At 35.0% G+C, this 23,691-nt stretch overlaps 2 protein-coding genes across 2 annotated transcripts; one reads left to right on the top strand and one right to left on the bottom strand.

Moving 5' to 3' along the window:
* Positions 1–12,058: 12,058 nt before the first annotated feature.
* Positions 12,059–15,843, top strand: LOC132067289 (non-specific lipid transfer protein GPI-anchored 1). Its single transcript, XM_059460487.1, has 2 exons — positions 12,059–12,483; positions 15,495–15,843. The coding sequence occupies exons 1-2, from the start codon at positions 12,132–12,134 to the stop codon at positions 15,737–15,739; spliced, it is 597 nt and encodes a 198-aa protein (XP_059316470.1). The 5' UTR covers positions 12,059–12,131; the 3' UTR covers positions 15,740–15,843.
* A 340-nt stretch (positions 15,844–16,183) lies between these two features.
* On the bottom strand, positions 16,184–18,230 carry LOC132067288 (uncharacterized). The gene is made up of 3 exons (XM_059460486.1): positions 18,024–18,230; positions 17,817–17,907; positions 16,184–17,279 (listed from the first exon to the last, which is right to left on the bottom strand). The coding sequence occupies exons 1-3, from the start codon at positions 18,069–18,071 to the stop codon at positions 16,348–16,350; spliced, it is 1,071 nt and encodes a 356-aa protein (XP_059316469.1). The 5' UTR covers positions 18,072–18,230; the 3' UTR covers positions 16,184–16,347.
* Positions 18,231–23,691: the final 5,461 nt, after the last annotated feature.

Here is a 23,691-nt window from a genome sequence, read left to right as displayed (position 1 = left end):
TAGGATTAGACTTAGAGCCTGTTTGGATGGGCTTAAAAAAAGCAGCTTATAAGCTGCTTTAGATAAGTTAAGCCAAACAAGCTCAATTAATTTTTTGAGCTTATTTTAAGCATAAAATGACTTTAAGCTGGCCAGCCAAATACTCAAAAAAGCTGAAAACAGCTTATAGGCAACTTATAAGCCAATCCAAACGGGCTCTTAAATCCAATTACAAATGACTTTTCCAACCGGCGCTAAGAAAACCCACATTTCCAGCAATGTCATAATTTCTTCTCCTTCTACTTTTGCCACTTGTAGGATTCTCCTTTCTGACTTTCAACGACGATAGTCTCAAAGTTTTGCTAGATGAAGCCAATATAATGGTAGACATAAATACGGTTGGGCTTAACATTAAATTGTTCATTGATGAAGCCATAAGTGAACCTATTGTATTGGATATAGCGCAAAGGGCTATAAATTCAACAGGAATGCCGCAGACCCTATGCTTATAAGCCTACATCTAACGCATATGTACATCGCGTTTAATCAACTAACTTTAGAGAATACGTTCAGGACGTATTTGGTCATAAGATTTGGGAGTCTTGATTTCATATTTTAATTTCAAATCAGCATATGTTTATAAAATCTGCACAAAATCTCAACTTTAAATTATAATTTCAAATCTCAAATTCTCGAAAAAGTAAGATTTGAAATTCAAAATTGTGATTTTAAATTTTATTAAATATAAACTTGACTCATAAGTTTATACTCCCTCCATTCCATAATAAGTGATTTTTTAGGTTTTTCAAAAAAAAATTCAAAATAAGTGATACTTTAGGATTTCAAGAAGACTTTGGACAGATTTTTCCAAGATTACCCTTATTTAAATAGTCAAGATTCAATAACTACCTTATCTTTTTCTAAAAAGTAGTAAAACTTGACTAGGGGTAAGTTAGTAAAAACACTCCTAATTTTTTAGGAGTGAGCAATTTCTTAAGGGATGTGCATGAGCCTAAAAAATCACTTATTATGGAATGGAGGGAGTATCTTATTAAAAAAAAAGACCCATTATTTTATATTACGTTAAAAAAAGACTCACGCTCGACGTGAAGAGATTATTTGTACTATGTGAAAGAATTATATTAAAAAATAGCTAGTTACTACTATTGTTGATTTTTTGAACTAGTGGATCTTCAAAAAATTATGTGTATTTGAAAGTTTCTAATAGTAACATGTAATCACGAGCATTTATTTATAAAAGGAATATAGAGCTATGTAGTTTATTAATGTAGCATATTAGGATAGTCCGATACCTCATTTATGAACTATGATTGGCTCATTTGACAAGATTGTATAGGAGTTGGGGAAGTTTTAATAGTTTTCACAAATTGTGGAGTTTTTTATATTTATGAGAAAAAATACAACAGAAAAAATTTAAATTATATGTTCAAACAAATTTTTAACTTCAAATCATGACTTGAAATCATGTCCAAATGGCCCTTAGTTTAACTCTGTGGTATTCGTTTTGTTGAGAATTTTTAGTTCCAAAGGACAAAATCCAATACATTAATTGCACTTTCATTAGTTTTAATTCCAATTTCCATGTGCAGTCGAGTCAATGTAAAAGTTAGGCGTAGGTAAAGAGTTTTTGACCAATATTACCCCTACTATTTTATCTTAACTTTGTTACATCATATCGTAATGTTTCACCTAACTGAGAACATCTTTTAAGTTGGTAAAAGTGAAAAACCATCCGTTTGTACTCTAGAAACAAAGTACCTTTATGATCAGATTGACTCACTTTCGTCTAGAAAAGTTATATTCCATTCATTTTAATTTATGTGATCATATTTGATTGAGGGTGAAATTTAAAATTAAAAATGCTTTTAAAATTATGATTCAAAACAAGTCATATATATTTATATGATTACAGATTATTTTATTAAGGATAAAATAAATAAATCAAAATTAAATATTACTCTTAATATAAATAATATCATTTTTTAAGACTGGCTAAAAATAAAAGAGTATCACACAAATTAATATAGAAAAAAATATTTCCTCTATCTCAAATTATCTATTGTGATTTCTAAAAAGAGTTATCTCAAATTGTTTTTCGTTTTAAAAGTTCAAGAAAAAATTAATTATTCTTTTCCATTTTATCATTAGTAATAATTGTTTTTGTAGACTACAAGCACCTCAATAAAGTAAATATTTAATGAAGAGAGATTATATCATAAGTTCATAACACATAATGGGGGTAAAATAGTCAAAAACCCCTCCTAATTAATGTTTTTTTAAAAAAAAGTTATTTGAGACGGAGGGAGTACTCCCCCCGGTTCAAAATAAGTGTCCACTTAGCCTTTTTATTTTGATTCAAAATAAGTATCCACTTACATAATCAAGAAGGAATTAACTTTATTTTTCCATACTTTCTCCTATTTACTCAAGGCAATAAATAAGCAAAAGTGTTATTAATTAAGTGTAGTTTAGTCAAAATTCCTATTTTATTTAATTAAGTGTAGTTTAGGGGTGGTTTGGTATGAGGGATAAGTATGAATAGTCCTGGGATAAAAATTTAGTATCAACTTATCCTTTGTTTGGTTACTAATCTTGGGATAAGTTATCCTAGGATTAAAAATAGTACTGGTATAACTTATACCTGCTAAAGGGTGGAATAACAATCCTAGGATTAGTTATCCTGGGATAAAACAATGAAATTGACAAAAGTGCACCTGAAGTCTAAATTGAAATCTGCTAGTGAAATCCAAATCGAAATCTCCAATTCAAACATATCTTATATATTCTGTATATAAGTTTTTTTTCCTTACTAGGGGCATCGTATCTTATTGCTTTTTGCAGAACCTTGTATATTCTGGAGTTTCATGTTCTTAGCTTCTTATCCATGTGTTACGAGCTTGACTCGAGTTCTGGCATGAAAGTTAAGTGCATTTGTCTAGCTTATAAAAGACAATCGGGATAATAGTCAAAATACCCCCCAACGTTTGACCAAAATGCCAACTACACAGACCTATTACCCCCGAAATTTTTTTTTTTCGGTATTAAAATGCCCCTTTTTTGCTGATGTGGACAAGAGCGTGAATACACCGCTCGGTGGCGCGTTATAGCCTTTAAAAAAGAGCATGTGACGTGTTTTGGAGCGCCAACTGGACTGCCATGTAGATTAATTTGAACTCCCTCCATTTTTACACCCAAACGGCTACTTCATCTTCTTCTTCACCCATTTAATACCCATCTCCATTTTTTTGTCAAAAAAGCAAACGGCTCCATAACTTCAACCACTCCAATCGTTATACCTCTAAAAATCAACACCTTAATCGCTCCAATCGTTGGAAAGAGGTTCGTTAGCTAGGGTTTATTTCTCATTTATTTCTCTTTAAATTTTCGTTCATGTGAAATTTATTGTTTTAAATTTCTTGAGTGATTCTTGCTCATATTTAGTCATTTTTCATTTCTTAGGGTTTGTTATGGAAAAAATTGACCTTGGTCGATTGTGTATGGACGAGAGTGATCCTATGCTTAGAACCGTGGTCCAATGTCAACACGGGAATTTGTTGCAAATGCAAACTTCTTGGTCTAAAAACAACCTGGAAGAAGATATCGGTCTTGTCCCTATTATGGTGTATGGTCTTGCTCCCATTTTTTGATTTATTGAAAAATTAAATTTGTAAAATTATGCTTTCGTTTTGCTATTTTTCAGCTCAAAAATGCACTGGAGGGACAGAGATGAAGTTGATCCAAGATCAAAATTTATCCTCCCAAAATTGGTTAACAAAATTAGAGATTTAGAGAAGGAATTGGTGCAATATCGGAGTTTGAAGATGGAATTGGATGAGATCACTACTAACGATAATAATTTTAGTGTTGACAAGTTGATGGACCAAAAAAAGAAGACACAAGGAAGACTAAAGGGGGTAGGTTCCATAGGAATTTCATTTTTTGTTTTGTTGTTTGTGTTGTTGTTGTGTTCATAAGTTTTGTATTCCGTAGTGGCAATTCAAACAATGGAAAAATCAAATTGCCATAGATAGTGGTAGTGGTGGTAGTGTCTCTGCTATGTTATGTTTTGTTTGCCTTTTGTTACGGCAAATTTTCTAACATATACATCTATTTTATCATGTATGAATGAAGAAGTTTGATGTTAAGGTGTTTTGAAGTATTTATCCGAAATTAAAATTAAAATCAAAATCACATCCACATAACATTAATCATTGTCTTAATCAAAATAGTAGCATACATGGACATGTTAAACATAGACAATTGAATAATAGAGATCTACTAATCAATATTTATGATCTCTATCTCTTTTTTTAAATACATGAAATCCTATGCCATCTCCACACTCACATTTACACACCCAAATCTCTAGCGTGTCTCCCTCTTCAAACCTTTTGAATCTATAAATGCCTTCCACCCTTGGCATAAACGAGCTTTTTTTCCCAATTCTCGAAACGTCATCTTGTGAACGGTGTCATCTTGATACTTTCATGCGTTGTTGTCGTTGGAAAATGTCATGATGTTCATGTGGAAGTATCTTCAATGAACAAAAAGAAAGTTTACATCTTTTCACGTAAATCAAATAATAATAACAAATATAAAAAAAGAAAGTTTACATGCCGGATCCAAGATACAATCTTTAAGAAAAAGTTAAAGTTATGCGGATCCCATTTTACTTTTAGTTAAACATAACTAAAATCATTGAGGGGGCATATAAAATTTAAACTTTGCCTTATAAGGTAAAATGAAAGTCTATTTTATTCCGACAAGACAAAGTTAGCCGACCTTAATCGTACACATGGTAAAATTCCTACTCACTACTTGTATAATCAAACTAGGAGCAACTATTACATTAAGTTTTAATCAACTACACTTAGCTAGGGATAGGAAGAGTCTCTCTCGCCATTTGAAATTGTTCCCGCCTTGGATGTGAATAAGAATCTATCGTGAAGAAACGAGTATTTTGAAATCGAGTAGGTTCCTTTCTCTCCAAACCAATGCCACTAAGATTGCTCGATTTGTGTCTAGCAATGTGTGAGATCCATGTGATTTCATCTTGCCGGCCCCTTCTATTCTTCTAGTGTAGCCCATACCAACAATCTGTACCACAATCCTTTTGTGATGGAGCATTCAAAATAAAGATGGGAAAATATTTCTCCGCCACGAAGATGGGAAAATATTTCGAAGTCTATTTTAATCTACCTTGTATTGCCAAACGAATTTGTATCTGGGATGGACATTTGGTTGTAGCATAATACTTTTCCATGTAACTTTGGTATATATGCTTGAAAAATACATATATATGCTTCAAGGCAAAGTTTGCCCATAAGGCATAAGTATTCGCATAAGTTTGGTAAATCCTTAACAAGTTTATGCCGACGGGGGCATACACGGGCAAACATGGATCCGGCATAAACTTATGAAAGGAATTATCCTATTTACCAAGGCATACTTATGTCAAATCATAAGGCATAAGTATGCCGGTCCGCATAACTTTGCTAATTCCTTCACAACCGTAACGGGGGCATAGCGAAATTTAAACGAATTTTTTTTTTAAAATTTTGACCGTGCGGGGGTTCGAACTCAAACCTATGGGATTTAGAAGGGCAAAATTTAAAGATTTCAAATTGAAGGGCAAAATTTAAAGACCACCCCAAAGAAATTGCGAATTGGTTTCAACCGAATTATTAGGCCATTTAATGTCCTTGACCATGTTGGATTTAGTGCCATTTAATGGTCCTTGACCATGTCGTATTTAGTGCCTTTAATCGTCTTTGTTGACCATATTAAATTCATGCCCTTTGCCGAATTTGTACACTTATCGAAATGGAATTGGAACACGTTAAACAACCTATGTATCGTAGTGTTGTTTTGATTAAACGAACAAGACAAAATACTAAAATGTTGTTTTGATTAAACGAACAAGACAAAATACTAATATGTTGTTTTGATTAAACGAACAAGACAAAATACTAAAATGTCAATCCATAAATGTGTATCATTAAGAAGTAGGGACATTTTCATCATAATTATATTTTCCATACCAAAGTGCTTTCTTGGCTTGGGTCGATTTACCTCTACCTTTTGTCATTTTCTCCGTATCTCTTGTAGTTTCTGGTTGTGATTGCTTCATTGCCTCTCCATTTAGATACTATTTGCAACAATGTCAATCCGGTCACCTTTGCTTTACTAGTTGACACAATCCCGCCGCTTGACATGCCCGTGTCGTTCACGCAAATTATACCAAGGAGTTAGTAATGGAAACAACACATAAAATAACACTTAGTAATGGAAACAACACATAAAAGAACACTTGTGCGTATTAAGGCACTCACATTAACCGTTTTGAACCCATCGCCCGGAAAACACCCATTCCCATTACTCTAGGCCTTTTATATGGTGCACTAGTGCCACTTCCTCTTCTCTTTAGCAGGTGGCCGCGCACTAGTTGCCGCATGACGAACATGAAGCATGAACTTTGCCGCAGATTATTTCCTACCGCTGCGCTTTTCCTAGGTCTTCCTCTTGGCCTCTTTTCAAAAAAGTACTAGTTTTGTTGGTGGTTTCTTTGGTCTCCCCATGACCTTCACGGTGGTTGGATGTGTTGGCCCTTATAGAGTATTTCTCGTCCATGCTCGCCGAGTCTTTTTTGGACAGTGGCCTCTACGATTCTTCAAGTCATGGCCATTTCGGCATCTTCCCGTACTTTGGAATTTCACCGCTCCTTCCTTCGGCCCGAGGCTTACTGTGCATGCTTTTTATGTCTTAGAGACAAAGCCACATTTCCCATGTTTGGATCGGTCGAAGAACACGCTCATATGTTCTTAGCGTAAGTCTCTTTGCTATAGCAATGGTCAATAGCCAAGTGGATCATTGCGAAAGCACGTGCACATACGGGATGCCTTTTAGCCGCCACACCCTACAATCCGCACCGCTTTTAGAAATATCCACAAAGGTGTTGATATAGTCCTTCCCTAATTTCAAAACCAAGAACTCCATTAAACTCAATGTTGCATGAAAGTGTAGCATTTTCTCTCTAACACCTTAGAGAGTAGTTACATTTCCAAGTGTTTACAAACTCCCCTTAATGTTCCAATCCTTGCCATCATTTTCACCCTAATCTCCTCAAGCATTGTTATTATAGTTTTGTGCCTACCGTTTAGCCAATAAACAAAAAATCATATTGTTATCTACAAACGCTTTGGAGCAATAAAGAAGGTAAATATGCATTACTCATACCTTGTACCATGATCCAAGCATTAAAACACTCGGCCATATTGTTATCTACTAATCTACTTTTACATTAGTGTTGAAGTAGACCTTACACCAATAATTTATGTTGTAATACATGCTTTATCCATCATTTTCGTTGGACCAAGCAACTTCATCTCGCTCAATATTTCTCCTTAGTCGAGACTCAAAGGTGCTTTTGGCAATTCTCCAAAACGTCTTCTTTGTAGCCCTCTCCGCCTTTGCTAAAGTTAGCTAAGACGTGCCTAGCACACTTTCGTGTTCAAATGTAAAAAAGATCTTGAATAGCAACAAATAGTCCCCGAAATAGTAAAGTAGTAGATGAAAACACATGACTTTTCATGAAAAAAAATTGCAACAAATCTCTAGTGTACATACCTTCCGCATATCCGTTATCAATGTTAAATGTGTCCCATCTCCAAGTGCCAAATCTTCCTTCAAAATTCCGATAAACCAAGTCCAAGTGCTCTTGTTTTCATACTCCACCACGCCCATGAATACCAACAACCGTCCTCTACAAACCCCTTTCGTAAAAACAACCATCTAAACCAATACATTTTCTCTTTGAAATGCTTTCTTCAAAGCATCAAAACGTATATAAAAGCTCAAAAATGGCCTACTATCGCATTTGGTTCAGCAAGTTTAACTACACAAGTGGAACCGAGATTAGTCCTTAACAATTCATCCCCGTAGTCAAGGATTTTTCCAAACTCCCGAATGTGATCTCCCATGATCAAGATTTTTTGTCTTGTTCTTCTACTCGTGGTCTTACCAACATGAAGATTAAACTTTGTCCTAATTAGCTCTTGCAATCGAACAACTTTAATGTTTGGTCTCGCTATTCTCTTTCTATAAGTCTCGACAATAAACTTGGCATTACACAAGTAGTTTCGCTACTTTGAGGCAAGTATGCTTTGGAATGTAAGTTTTAATTTGGAAATCATCCGTGGTTTTATCAAGCCTAGCATACAATAACCATGGACAACCATCCTTGCACCTCACCCTAACCCTCGTAGGCTCATTCACCCACTTTTCTACTTTAACCCTTTTCCTAACAGCAAGATATTTTGTTAATGCTTCTCCTAAACTCATCAACATCTTTAAAGACCATACCCAACCGCCATACAACTTTCTTGGCAAATGGGGTCATGAATGATTTTGTTCTTATCATTCTTCCTTCTTGTAAACCTTTGTCTTCTTGCGCATTTACCCTACCGCATTCAATGTCCTCTTCATCATCCCAACCCTCATCCTCATCTATTTCAAAGCTATCATCACCGTAACTATCAATGTAAGGTTCATCACCTCCTAACCTACCTTCAAGACTAACCTTACCTATTCTAGTTTCATCAAATCCTAGATTTCGCCGGAACCTCTTCACTGTCGAGTTTTCTCCCTCTCACTTCTTTTTCTCCTCGAAATTCAATCCTCCTTTCCCTCAACTCTCTTACCTCATCAGCCTCATCACTTGCATATTCATCCTCACCTTCCCCTTCTAATGTCATCTTGCATTGTTCACTATCATCGGTTGAGAAATCGAACCCTCATCTAAGGAATCGATCCAACCGGACCTACATCTTTAAGATCTTCATGAACAGTGATGTGTATAGGAAGGTCTCGTATTTTCAGCAGTAGTATCAAGACAAGGAAAAGAGGAATGGGGTGTTGTTTCTTCAGAGCAACAAAGAAAGGTAGGATAGGTAGGAGGTGCCAGAAAAATTTAAAAAAGAGAACGGGGTGGTGTGTTTCGTATAGGTGTATAGGAGGTAGGAGGAGGTGTTTTTTCACAAGTTTGAGTAGAAAAGGACAAAGGTGCATTAGGACAATTTAAGGGCTCCTCAACAACCTTTTCATTACTACATCTTTCATCAGCCCCTTTATTAAAAGGGGAACAAGATTCCTCCCTATCCTCATGACTAACATATTCTAATAAAGGTGGGTCAACAACTGCTTCATCAACCATGTGCTTGACAAAAACCTCCACAGTGTCACCATCATTCAAACCCACAGTCATATTTAAAATAACCTCATCACTATCAACATCTACCAAAATGCCACAACGAGGTGGCTTAATGCGAATGTGCAAGTAGTTGGTATCCTAATTCTTTAATAAAGTCTCTCAACTCAAAAAAAGACAACATATCAACATCGACATTGAATATATCAGTAACTTCCCACCTTCATATATTGGCTCCCCATTATTTAAGTGTAACACACCTTCATGGTACCATCTTAAGGTTACATACACAAAATCAGCCATGTACTACCTAAATACAAAACAAAAAAACAAAGAATACCAAGTAATTCAACTTAATGTCAAACTAATCAAAAAAATGATAATAATATGCACAAGAATCGAAAACCCTAGACTACATCGTTTTTTGAAAAAAAAATCAAACAATATGCACAATATGATAATAAATGTACGATTACAGGATTAGGGAACTATGAAAATTTGTTTTTTATAGTCAGTATTTCAAACAATATGCACAAAATCCTAGTATCATTTTTTGAAAAAAAAAAAAATGTAAGGAAACTAACCTTTCCTAGATGAACAACAATGAACGAAGAACGAGAACAACAACGAAAATATGTACGCGAGAAAATGAAAACAAAGATTGGGGTTGAAAATGGTGTTTATCGTGAAATTTGGGATGTCGCTAGGTTTTTGTGAATAAGAATTTGATTTAATTTAGGGCTACGGGTCGGCTTCCGGTCAAAAAATGGGTGAAATTAAATACGTGACATGCCGCGCGCGTGTGGACAAGCGCCATTTCATAATCGGGGGTTGGCATCTTTGGATCGCCACATCAAAGCAAAAAGGGCATTTTAATACCGAAAAAAAATATCAGGGGGGTAATAGGTCCAACGCAAAGGTTAGGTGTGTAGTTGGCATTTTGGTCAAACGTTGGGGGTATTTTGACTATTATCTCAAAGACAATCACACATTACTTTGAAAAAGTATGCAACTAAAATCATCACTATAATAAACACATTAGATATTATTGAAGACGAATCAATTATTAAGTGGTAAGAATTGGCTGTTTCGTTGAGTTATTTCCAGATCCTTTCTTCACATAGCAAGACTTATAGGCTAATGTAGAGGGTATTTTTGTAAACAAACAACTTCTTCTTAGAAATTATGCAATAAATGTTATTTTTTATACAACATACCAAACAGTCGATAAGAAATACTATCAGGATAACTAATCCCAGCATAATTAATCCCATTATAACTAATCCCAGCATAACTTATCCCAGCATAACTTATATTCCCTCTGTCCCAATTTATATGACGCTCTTCCAGTCAATCCAAAAAAGAATAACATCTTTATGTATTTAGTAACATTAATGAAATCATGTTTAGCCCACATAACATTTTATGATTTATTTTAGATCACAAGTTTCAAAAGTCTTCGTATTTTTGAAACTTCGAGACTAGTCATACATATTCATGTAAATGAGACGGAGGGAGTAGGAGTCAATATTTTCTTAAGAGGTATGAAAAAGACTAAGTAAACACTTATTTTGAACATGAGGAAGTATCATTTTTCATTATGTGAGTTAGAATAGTCACTAACTAAAACAAGTAGTAAATGTTTGAGCTTCATCGAAAAAGCCTCCACGCTTAGTAATCAACGGGTGATTGAATGCAGGGGCAGATTTAGAGGGTAGGGAGGGTGTCGGCAAAAAATTATAACGTATATATAGGGTAGATTTTATGTGTTAATAGACATATATTAACTTTTGAATATCCTGAACAAATGTAAAAGGTTAGCTCAAGTGGTTGAGGGTATTTAAAATTGTCTCTAGTGTCCTGGGTTTAATTTCCAAGAATAAAATTATTTTTTATATTTAACTTTTGTAATTTTTTTTTAATTCTCTGAGTGAAAATTCTGAATCCGCCAATATAGATAGGACAAGATCATTTTTTTGCGCGGAGTGCCCTTCTTTTAGGGTGGTCTTTAAATTTTGCCCCTCATATTTGTGGTCTTTAAATTATGCCCCTCATATTCGGTCTTTAATTTTTGTCTTCGCATTAACTTTGAGCTTTGGAAATAATGATTCCATAAATTCACGAGTGTGTATGCCTGATGATACTTTTGTTAAGGAATTACACATTTTATCGGACCGTTAGTACTTGGCATAATAGCGAAATTTGATAATTCCTTCACAAAGTTATACGGTGGGGGCATACTTTTAATGGGCAAACTTTTATGCTGGACCAAGATAACTTTTTGTGAAGGAATTATTTTACCGGAAATTATGCCAATCCGCCCATAAGGCATAAGTATGCGGTCCGGCATAACTTCGTAATTCCTTCACAAAGCTTAGAACTGGCATACTTTTAACGGGCAAACTTTTATGCGGATCCGGCATAAACTTTTGAATGAATTATCAAAGTTATGCCGGAGCATATTCGCCCATAAGGCATAAGTATGTCTGGGTCCAAAGATAACTTGGTAATTCCTTCACAAGTGTATGCGTTAGGGGCATAGCGAAATTTAAACTTGCCTTGCAATTTTTTTTTAAAATTTTGACTGCGCGTGGGTTCGAACCGAACCTGGGTTTTTAAAGAAAAGCAAAATTTAAAGATTTCAAATATGAGGGGCAAAATTTAAAGATCACACCAAACGAAGGGCAATTCGCAACAAGATCAACTGCATTTAAGACCCATTCCGCTCCACATGCTGACAGCCAGCCCATATCATTCAATTACCCTCCAACTACCCGCCTTTATTATTCGGCCCATTAATTCCTCTTTCTTTCTCAAACACTAATTCCTATTTATAAGTACACCCCACAAACACCTTAGTCCATAAATATCATATCAAAACAAACTTCTACTACTACATTTTACTACAAACTTTTCATCCTCCCTCATGGCAAGTGCATATAAATTTGTACTTTTACTCATCGTTTGCAGTGGAATATTTTTAGCTAATGGAGATGCTGATAACAACAATAGCCTAGGTAAAAAGTGCGGTGCGGAGGTTCAAAAGGTGGTTGCTTGTTTAACGTTTGCGACGGGGAAAGCCCCGTCGCCGTCTAAGGAATGCTGTGATGCAGCAAAGGATATCAAGGACAAGGAGCCGGTTTGCTTATGTTACCTAATAGAACAGATCCATAAAGGATCAAGTCCTGAGTTGAAGAGTATGGGTATTCAAGAAGATAAATTACTTCAACTTCCTTCTGCTTGCAAACTCACTAACGCCAGCATCTCTAATTGCCCTAGTAAGCTGCTGCTTCTTCTTCTTCTTCCTATATATATCATCTATACTTTGCATAAATGAGCTCAAACAAGGCATGTTACATTGCATATCTTTTTCATGTCCCTATTTTTTCTATGTGAATTCTTGTTCATGCCATACAATTGTCACTACTTGACTTTCTAAGTTGTACATGTTGTAATTGTTTGTAACTTGTAAGTAAAAAGTACTCCATCCTGTCTAATTCAAGAAATAAAGAGACTTTAAAATCTTGAGCCAGTTTGGATTGGCTTATTTTAAATGCTTTTAAGTCAAAATAGTTTTTAAGCACTTTTATAATGTTTGAGTAAAACAAAAAAAGTGGTTTTAAGCTAAAATGAGAAAAATAAGCCAAAAGAAATTACTAACTTATGGCTTTTGGCTTATAAGTGAAAAGTCATAAGCCCATCCAAACGGGCTTTTTATGGTCTTAAATTAAAGATGTATATAATGTACTAAAATGCCTTTAGAATTTTGTGGTTCTAAACTTGTTAGGTATTATATTGGAATTATCAACTTAGTAAATACTTCATCCGTCATTTTCACTTGTCCTGTATTGACTTGACACATCCCTTAAGTAGTCATAAATAGAAAGACAACTTTACTAGATAACCACTAATTATTTCTAAATCATCTAATGATTGAAACCAATAAAATATACTTTAAAAGTATTGCAGCCACTAAGAATTTCTTGAACTTTTCAATTCGATAATTAATACTAGGGATAAAGTAGCTATGAAATAGTAAATTATCTCTTGGTTTTTTAAACTGGACAAGTAAAAGACAACTATTTTTAATATACAAGACAAGTAAAAATAGACGAAAGAAATATAAAAAGAGGTACTCTATTTTGGGAGTAAGACATTTAATTAGGACGGAGGGAGTAGTAGTACTCTCTCCGGATCAAAAAAAGAGTCACTTAGCCATTTGCACTCCCTTTAAGAAAATACTAACTCCTAGATAAAAATAGGTAATTTGATTAAACTATCCCTAATTAAATAGGCATTGAAATTTGATCATATAATACTTAATAGGGGCAAATATGAAAAAACAAGGTTAATTCTTTCTTGATTTGCCAAGTGGACTTTTTTTTTTATCCAAGAAAAAAAAAAAAAACTAAGTGAACTCTTTTTTTAATCCGGATGGAGTATTTGTTCACACAATTAATTGTTTGGGAAATAGCACCTTCATTTTTTGATTTGTTGATATGTTAAACCAACCTAAAAATATATGTTCTTGAAGTCAATCCTTGAAATCTGAGTAACTTATTCAGTGAAATTTTGCTCGGAGCGTACGTAACCACGTAGTCATGTTGACATGAAGTTCTCTCTCTTAAATCAGTTTATTCAATATATCCTCTCGTTTAAAATAAGTTATCGCTTAATTTTTTTTTTAATTTTCACTCATAATAAGTGTTCACTTATATAATAAAAAAGAAATTAATTATTTTCTTCTAAATTTATCCCTATTTGGATAAGCGATTTTTATGTAATCAAGAAACTACATTAATTAGTTAGAATTTAATTAAGAGTAATTTAATTAAATATCTATTTTTGTTTTAGGACTTAGTAATTTCTTAAGGGATAAGCTGATGTTGGTTGTATAATTCTTGTATTTATAAAACAAGGGCAAGTTATACATTTGGCCAGTAGGCTAAAAAATAATAACATTCCCTAAACAAATATATAAAAAGTATATCTATTATTATGTATAAAATATGTATACCTTGTGTACATTAACATTAATATACAAAATTATATATTTACCAGTTACTCATTCATTTCATTTTTTATGTGCACTTATTTCCTTATTTGTCTGTGTCAAAAAGGATGATTTTGTTGTATGTGGAAACAATATATCTTTATGCAATAATTTATAGTCACACAAAATATATGTGACTCATTTAACACCACAAGTTTAAAAGTTTTCTCTTCATTTTTAGACGGGCAATTCGCAGGAATGCCCTTATTTTGGGGTGGTCTTTAATTTTTGTCCATTAAATTGGTGGTATTTAATTTTTGCCCTTCGCTAGAACTCTTTGGTTTTGGGTTTGAACCCCCGCTCAGTAAAAAATTAAAAAATAAAAAATCGTAAGGTAAAGTTTGGATTTCCAAGGCAGAGTTGCAGAATTTTGCTACCTTCAGGTACCCTTAAGGTAGATTTTTACCTTCAGGCATGCCAAAACTCTGCCTTAAGGAGAGTTTGCAAAACTCTGCCTCTAGGCCTAACTTTGCTACAAAATTCTGCTTTGTGAAATTGTCTTTTTTTTTTTGACTGAGCCGGAGTTCAAATCTCAAACCTCATGGCATTAGGCGAAATGAGCAAAAATTAAAGACCACTACATTTGAAGGACACTCCGCACAAAAAATTGTTTGTAGACACCATATCTAATCAAATAAGTTCACATAAATAAATTAAGACTAGGAGTATTTATTTCGGTGAGTGGTTACACAGTCTAAAAAATCCCATAAAAGAATATGTTATTTAGAGCTCAAGGGGCTTTGTTTGACCCGTCAACGAAGTACACGTATAGATCAGAATGTGCAGTAGCGATATACTAGGATTCTGACACCTGTTAAGAATTAAAGTTTGATATTTAAGTGAAAGAAGGGTTGATAGGCCGACTCATACAATTCGAAAATGTATATCAATTTTGCATTAATTAGCTAATTAACAGGGGAGTTTTCAATTATCACAAAAAGAGTATCTTGTTTGGAAGTATAAAGAAATTAATATTTATGTCTCAATCCCGAGCAAGTTATTATGGATTATATGAATTTTCACCGTTTATGTAGCTTTTAAGTTAAAATCATGCATCATAAGTAGAAGAAAACTTTTAGCAGCAACATTCTTTGTAGATATGGGTACTGGACCTTTTTTTCCTTCAACTTTACCGATCAAGTCATATGCATACTCGTGTGATTGATGTTTTTACCATGTCTCTAGCTACTTATAGTTATCTAAGTAATACATTAATTTCCTTGTTGATGAGCGCAGAGCTACTCAACATTCCTCCAAATTCACCTGATTATGACATCTTCACCAATTCATCCAAAACCACTGGCCCGACACCTACCGGAGGTTCTTCTTCGTCATCATCATCATCGTCGTCTGATACTACAAAAGGCGCCTCCAACGGATACAAGAACGGACCCCAGCTTTCAGTCGCCGGAACAATTGTGGTTGCTGCATTTGTAGCAATCTTTTTAACTGTTATTCCTAAGGAGCTACTAGTGTTTTGATTTAAGTAGAGGAAAAGAAACTAAATGATCACTGTAATTTCTTGGTTTTTGGTTGTAACGCGTCTTTGTATTTACGTACGTATGGAATTATGTTTGTATGGATTTGTTTTGCTGGTGCGAGACTTATAAATTCTGCTTTTATTTTTCCTCTTTCGTTTATCTTGTTGAGCTTACTTACGTTAAGTAAAAAATCACAGTTTTCTAATTAGTCCCTCAATAAATCACAGTAAATATTCCCCTATGTGAATTAGATTACCCACCCACAAAGACTATTGGTATATGTAACATCTCAGGGATGTACGGTCAGACCTCTGTATAACAATTACCCTGTCTAATAACATTTTATTATAACGATCATGTTTTTTTTTTTGCGGAATTGAACTTTCTGTTATGTTATGTTATATATTTTATATAACAATAATTCACTATAGCAGCAAAAGCATATCGGAACAAACGACGCTGTTATAGAGAGGTTTGACTGTATAATACTCAAAGCAGTTTAAAGAAAATGGAAACTAGTAGGAATTGTCTTTGCTCTTTTTCGAACAGAAGTACACAGAGAATTATACATGCACAAAGATATATTTATAGTAGTCTCTCTCTGTCTCTTAAGTTGCTGAAGATGCTGCAGTTTCAAAGGAGTGTTTCCTTACAAGAAGGCAGGTGATTTTAGAGGGTTGAGCATGTGTATTATCAACTGTACACAACACGAAATCCGGTCGATGTAACGCTAAAGCCAATCTTTCTTTCCCTGCAATATCCAAACCAGAAGCATCTAACAGAACGTGCCATGAATTTCTATGAGCTTCTGATATCCAATGCATCGAGTAACGCGTTTCTTCCACATAAGCAGGATACGCAAATAGCCCTTTTGGACTATGTTTTGATTTCCTCCTAAAATATTGGCTAAGTTGTGATCCTTTGATCCTCAAATCAAGCCAAGTTTCTGGTGCTGCAATCACTTTTGAATCTTTAAATGTAACAAATTCCCTTATGCAATCATGCTCTTCATCACTAAGAATTGTCATGTAGTAATTTCCCCTAAAGAAAGGGTAACATTCTCCAATCATCATCATCGCTTCTTTTAACGTAAGTGTAAAAACAACTAAATACTCCTCTTCACTTAGCCCACATTGCTGCAAAGCTCGATTTCGGACTTGAATTTCTGGAATTGAAATGAAATTCCCTTGGTAAGACGTTTTCTTGGTAAGAATATCGAGCAATCTTGATGGTTCCAATTGGATTTTTCCCAACTCTGAATTACTAGTGCCAAAAGAAGGCGATGAGGACTCTCTCCTCGGGGATTTTCCCTTGTCATTAGCCGATGATTCTGAAGATTCGTCGTTCATACAAAGGGCATAAAGATCAATTTTGTCTCCTTCTTCCACAAGCCCATTGCAATATTCAGGGTACTTGGCTAAAACATACTGTTGAACATATTGCATTTCACTTGGTGTTATTGGCCCTGACCATCTTAAATCAAGCCCATGGAGTGTTGATATGGCTTCTGCCACCAAATGGGCTGGAATTATAGTATTTGCTTTCTGTTCTTTAATCAACAAATCTTAATCAGATCAAAATCTTTAAGCTCATAACATGAAATAACTAAGGTGCGATTGGTATGACGAAAAAACGTTTTCAGAAAAATAAGTTATTGTATTGTGTTTGGTTGTCAGAAAATGTTTTTCAAGAAACAATCTTCCACGAAAATAAGAAAAATGACTTCACTCACCTTTAAACATAAGTCATTTTCCTTCACAATTATCTCCACTCCCAATTTCAATACTCAAAGATTTCAAACACGATCAAGTTTGCTAATATTATTATAATTCTTCAATAATTACTTTTCTTTTCCAAAATTATTTTTCACTCTCCAACCAAACATAGAAAAGGCTTTCCAAGAAACTGTTTGACATAAAATAAGTCTTTCCAACCACATCCGAGTTTAAAAGAACAACGAAGACCAAAGGAACAATAAAGTTAAGCATTCAATTACTTACTGCAAGGTATTTTCATTTCCTTTCATTATAAGAATCCAATTATCATATAAAGCATATAGATGGGAGAGAAGTTGAACTTGCCTTAATAACCATGCTGTTTGGTCTGCTGCTGTTAATTGGTGATTTTGGTATAGGGGGTAACAAGGAATATTCTGCAACTTCACCATCCTAGTCATGAAAACAGGAAAAGAGAGGAAAAAAAAAAAATGAGTCCATGTAATTCATTATAGTAAAGCCGTTGATTAGTACAAAACCTTCATGATTAGATATAGAAGAGGTGTTACCTTGGAATCTTTGTTTAGGCTTAATTGTTCTTCAGCGTCATTTCCCATGATGTTTCTGTACTTTGATTAAACCAAACAAACAAAATCTTTTAAGGCCAGGAAGTGAAATCAGGAAATTTTTGAGAAGAATAATGGTGCAGAAGAAGCTAATTGATTTGACAAATAATTAACGTTAAATATGTTACTCCCTCTCTCCCAATTTATGTTATTCACTATTCTTTTTAATCTGTTTCAAAAAAACTATTCATTTTTATATTTAAAAATAATTTAATTTTAAATTTTCTTTTTACCATTAATGAAATAATTTAGAACCATATCAATATGACTTATTTTAGAGCTTGCAAAAGTTTTCCTTTATTTCTTAATTAACTTCATGTATAGTTAAATTATATCACATAAATTGGAATGAGGGAGTATTAAAAAGGGGACACAAAGACGCCGACATTGATAAAAGTCAATCAGTCGTTCACTCTCTGTTTAGGTAATCTCGTAACTAAGTAGGCAAGGCATTTCTTCAGAGTAATCAAGTAATTCTTCAGGTTTTTGACTGAAGAACAGTTCAAAAAAAAAAAAAAATTGGAGTAGAATTTATTGTATTAAATAGAGTATGCAATCACATTTTTCTTACTGAATATTAAATTATTTCTAAATAAAAATGTGTTGTTCTTTTTTGAAAGAAATGGCAACTAAACGTTTAAACTTTGAAAATGTACATCTAGATATTTTAATTTGATTTAAGTTGGCCTCATAAACACCACAATTTGAGGATGTACATCCGGAAAAATGTGCTTACGGGGCCAACTTAAATCAAGTTGTCTAGATGTGCATTTTTAAAGTTGGGGTGTTTGTTGTCAGTTGATGTCAAGTTAAAGTGTCTATTATTTATGTATTATGCTTAGTTATTATTTTCGATAAAAACCCCGACTTTGAGAATGCACATCCAGAAAAGTTTGTTTATGGAGTCAACTTAAGCCAAGTTAAGTGATCTAGATGTGCATTTTTAAAGTTGGGGTGTTTATTTGTCAGTTGAGGCCAAGTTAAGGTGTATGTCTATGTATTATGCCTAGTTGTTCTGGATAAACACCTCAACTTTGGGAATACACATACAGAAAAGTGTGTTTACAGGGCCAACTTAAACCAAGTTAAGTTGTCTAGATGTTCATTTTTAAAATTGAGGTGTTTAGTTGCCAGTTGATGCCAAGTTAAGGTGTCTATATGTGAATTATGCCTATTTATTTTCGATAAATACCCCAACTTTGAGAATGCATATTTGAAAAAGTGTGTTTATGGGGCAAACTTAAACAAAGTTAAGTTGTCTAGATGTACATTTTTAAAATTGGATGTTTAGTTACCGGTTGAAGCCAAGTTAAGATGTCTATCTATGTATTATGTGTTAGGGTTTTGCCCTGATTTTCTTACCATATATGAGTTTTACTTTTCTCTTGAAGGAAAGTCAAAGTATAACCATATTTGGTTTACTTTTCCTGAAAGAAAAATATAATTCTTTTTCATATTTGGCTAGTCCTTTTCTTGAAGGAAAAAGTTTTGGACCTCTATATATTGAAAAATCTCTCTCATACAATAGAACACACAATAGCATCCACAATGCAATCATTAAAGAGTCTTGTTTAGGGGGAGATTATTCTCTCAATAGGTTTTTATACTTTATATATTAGTTTTTCAATATGTAGGTCACTTGACCAAATCATATTATACTATTATGTCTTTTTAGTATATCTTCTATGACGCCCTAATTATTTTGATCTCAATATTATGCCTAGTTATTTTCGATCCAGTCGATCTTTTCCACCCACTTTTAGTCTATGTGAAAGAAAGCGATTATTTTCTTTTGTTTTCTTTTTATCAAACAAATTAAAGAATGCTCAGAAGACCAATTTACCAAGATGTTGAAATGACCTTTTAGAAGGTATTTAATTCGTATATATACTAATAATATAAAGATCTTGACGATGTCAATATATTTAAAATTATTAATAAAGATAACTACATGTAATTGTTATTTAGGTTGTAAAAATTCTTTTACATCTGTAATGTATTGGAATTAAGCTCGAAAAATATGTTTCCTAATAATTTTTAGTTTTCATAATGTTTAAGAACGAGTGAAAGTGTAATAATGCTTCAACAAATCAACTACGATATATTGCATTATTAGTTGGTATTTAGTCATTAATGAAATTAAAAAACGCTCATTGAGCTTGATGTTTTTGGTTTCTTATAATCAATCTAGCGGACACATAAACCAATCTCAAGTTGAGTAAAAGCAATACGGAAAGTGCAACAACTCACTACATTAATTTGTTAATGACTAATTAACAAAACATAGAGGAATCAATTGGAAATAATTGTTGTTGGAGATTGAGACCCTTAAGGCATTTAAGAACGTTGGCTAGGTATGAGGATTGTATTGTTTGGTCCTACCATGTGAGATCATCTTGAATTGTTCAGTACTAATTCAACCATCAATTCTTTTAATAAATAGTATAAATATCCCGTCTTTGGTCTCATCTCCCACGTTTTTTAATATTTTTAAAGTAAAGATAATTAATTTTTAGCAACATACTATCTAGAACGTTCACACTTGACCCAAAATCAACAGGGCAAAGGCATCTTTTATATATCCTTACGGGTATTTACATTGCAGAAAAAGACAATTTGTCAAGGATTTCTCCACGTATGAATGATATGTAAATGATGATATCTTGAAGACTTCTTTTTATGGCTTAATATACAGAAAATCATTCAAAACTGCAATTTCAATTTAAACACTCGAAGTACGACTTGTTCCAATTGTTTCAATTTATCTGGATAAATGATAAAATGTTCTGCACTTTCGGTTCAAATTTTGAAAAAACTTTTGCTTGTAATTTCAAATGCTTATTACGTATATACGTTTGTATTGGGTAAAAGATGACATCGGGTGAGTTGGCATACCCGGAGGCCATAGCGACTCGGGGACATATTACAGCAGTCTCCCATTTCAGTCAAATCCCGTCACATCCACCCATTCTAGAGCGCAATAGCGCACGTGGGCATGGTGATGTCCGCATAGTCTTTTCATCATGACCTGTAGGATAGGATAGCTTAGTTTGGGCCTATATAAACAAAAGGTTGAGGAAGAAGGAGAGGGCAGCGAGATCTGAGACTTGCCCCATCATATTGTAACACTATCATATAATCATGAATGAGCAGATTCATGGGAGTTGGTCTGGAAACACTTAAGATCATTTTTCTATTGTTCTTATTGCTTATTTTCCATGTTTATGCTTGCCATTACTCCGAACCGGCTCATAGATAAATTTTTTGGGATCGGATACGTCCCACTTGTCTTCAAACTCTTAGAAAATAAATCTCTAACTGATTTTTTGGTTAAACCCGATTTTATCGGAAAACAATTTGGTGTCATCTGTAGGGATAGACAACTGTTGTGTCGTCCTGATTCATAGCAGAAACTCTTAAAAGCCATTGACTTTTGGAGATGTCCTAGTGAAGCATGTTTAACCATGCCTAAATCGACTAAGTAGCACGCCCGGAAAAAGCATTCTCGGAGAAACAAAAAACCTATGGGGTTCGCGGTCGGAGGACTAACGAAACCTTGGTTAAGAAAAGACTGATCATGTTGCCCGTTGAAGTAGCCCGAAAATACTAGGCCTAGCGGGATAAGGCGCGGGGTAGAAGGATTTAAAGCCAGATAGGCATAACTGGAAATGGAGCCGCAGATCATGAGGAGCACATAAAGATCTTCAAAGCGGCCATCACTTGACACTGCCTCAAGCGGTACGAGGTCGAGTCATTCATGCCGAAAAGATTCCAGCGCAAGCTCGTGAAGGGAAAGCTCTCTGAATACGTTCGTGAAAGCTAATACTAGAGGTCGAATAGTCGAGATGCGAGAAGAAGGCATCTTTTCCATAAAGCGGAGGAACGAGGAGATGCCCCGCAACTGCGTAGAAAGGTTCCAATGAGAAAATATTATCGTTGCCTGCCTTACCGGAAGATTGGGTTGCGTGGCTTTTGCGGGTGGGTTGGACATCAATGGGTCAGAAGCATCGAGAAAATCGAAGGAAAACAGGCAGGAGTTCTTAAGCAATCGGTCCGAACACGAGCAAGAAAAGAGACCGAGACTCCGTGCGAATGACAGATACCCCCGAAGCATGACCAATGTGATTTTTAAAGGAAAGGCTATCGGAACGATGACCCGAGACGTTTATGACAAGAAACCCTTTCTCTCCAAAAAAGAGAGAGGAACCACTACGTTCAAGATGGCAAGGAGAAAAGCATCGGTGTTCCACATACCGACGCACCGGTAATAACTCCTTAAATTTCTAATTTCTAACATTAAAGCATGTGCTTGTCAATTCAGGTAGTGCTATGAATGCGATACAAAACCGAACTTTCAAAGAAATATAAAGAAAGTGGTTCTAGTGGCAAAATCCTAACCAGGTGTGGCCTATGAGACAACCCAAAGGCAGATGGAGCTGGCTACCTAGGGGAATTGAGACCAACCCCGAGAATATCTGGGCTATCGAAGAAATGCCGGATGTTCTCAATAAAACCCGGGAGGTACAATGGTTGATCGAAAAAGTAATTCCTCCGGATGGGTCCATATCGGGGTCATTCGAGCGTCGCTAGAAAGTCTTTCTCACACATTAACAAGGAAAACGATCCCGGATGAACCACATAATTTAAACAGGCCTCAAAAAATTAAAAAAGCACCTCGCAAATCTGTTGTCGTTTGTAAGGCCGAAGAACCTCAGTTAACCTATCTGGTCATTTTGGAGGTCTCGGTAAGTGTTGAGTCGGTGCACCAAGAAAAAGGCATACAATTATTTGCCTGATTAACTAAAAAGCCTCACCCAAGGCCAAGACGCGCTACCGACAAGTCAAGAAGGTGGCCCCGACTCAAACGACTCGAAGACTAAAGACCATATTCTTGTGGACGACCTGCTCGGTGCTATGTCAGCATTCCCTTCATAGGTCATCCAACATGAACCTGGGACCCATGCGAGAGCAAGTTCGGAACTAGCCGGGAAGGTCCATGCTAGTCATAGGAACCGTTAAAGATATCGATATCGCCAGTTCAGGAACGAATTCAGAAGGGAATTGAAGAACGACTGGAGCACAACTCGCCTGAAGAAATTCTACCTTTAAAAGCGTGTTCCTACCCGAGGTATGCCCCTGAGCTTCGGTACTCTTCATCTTTGGTTGGCTTGCTTTCTCTCCTGTACAGGGACTGGCTCCGAGGTCGAGATCGCATTGTCACCTGGAAGGACGGATCAGTATGTACACTGTGACCTCTCCAGACAAAATGGTTTACAAGGCTACAATTTAAGGGCTCGCCGGGTTGTACCCCAACACGAGCATCCTCGAGATTCTGTACCCTAATACCGAGGGGGGAATGATCCCAGAAGTTCAAAACATAAGGTCTCCCCGAGGACAAATCCAAAATACTAGGACTACCGGTGATTGTTGTACTTGCCCGGTCTCCATTATTGCTGTTGTTTTTGTGAAAATCCCGGGAGAGAATTATGCACCAATAGGACGAGTCGCCCCCCATAATCCCATAAACAAAATAAGAATCTCTACTTACTTTCGATTATTATTAAAAAGGCCTTCCTTGCTTAATTTTATGAAAACATTACGGGGCCAAATT

Source organism: Lycium ferocissimum, chromosome 8 (genome assembly GCF_029784015.1).
Source record: "Lycium ferocissimum isolate CSIRO_LF1 chromosome 8, AGI_CSIRO_Lferr_CH_V1, whole genome shotgun sequence".
In the NCBI taxonomy this organism is placed as follows: domain Eukaryota; kingdom Viridiplantae; phylum Streptophyta; class Magnoliopsida; order Solanales; family Solanaceae; genus Lycium; species Lycium ferocissimum.
This window is presented reverse-complemented; position numbering and strand designations above follow the sequence as displayed.

Bases quoted from the DNA above. Each gene is read 5' to 3' on its own strand.
- LOC132067289 (XM_059460487.1), top strand. From the start codon at position 12,132: ATGGCAAGTGCATATAAATTTGTACTTTTACTCATCGTTTGCAGTGGA. The intron at 12,484-15,494 runs GTAAGCTGCTGC...TGATGAGCGCAG, and splicing joins CAGCATCTCTAATTGCCCTA to AGCTACTCAACATTCCTCCA.
- LOC132067288 (XM_059460486.1), bottom strand. From the start codon at position 18,071: ATGGGAAATGACGCTGAAGAACAATTAAGCCTAAACAAAGATTCCAAG. The intron at 17,908-18,023 runs GTAACACCTCTT...TTTCATGACTAG, and splicing joins GCCTAAACAAAGATTCCAAG to GATGGTGAAGTTGCAGAATA. The intron at 17,280-17,816 runs GTTCAACTTCTC...AAGAACAGAAAG, and splicing joins CAGCATGGTTATTAAGGCAA to CAAATACTATAATTCCAGCC.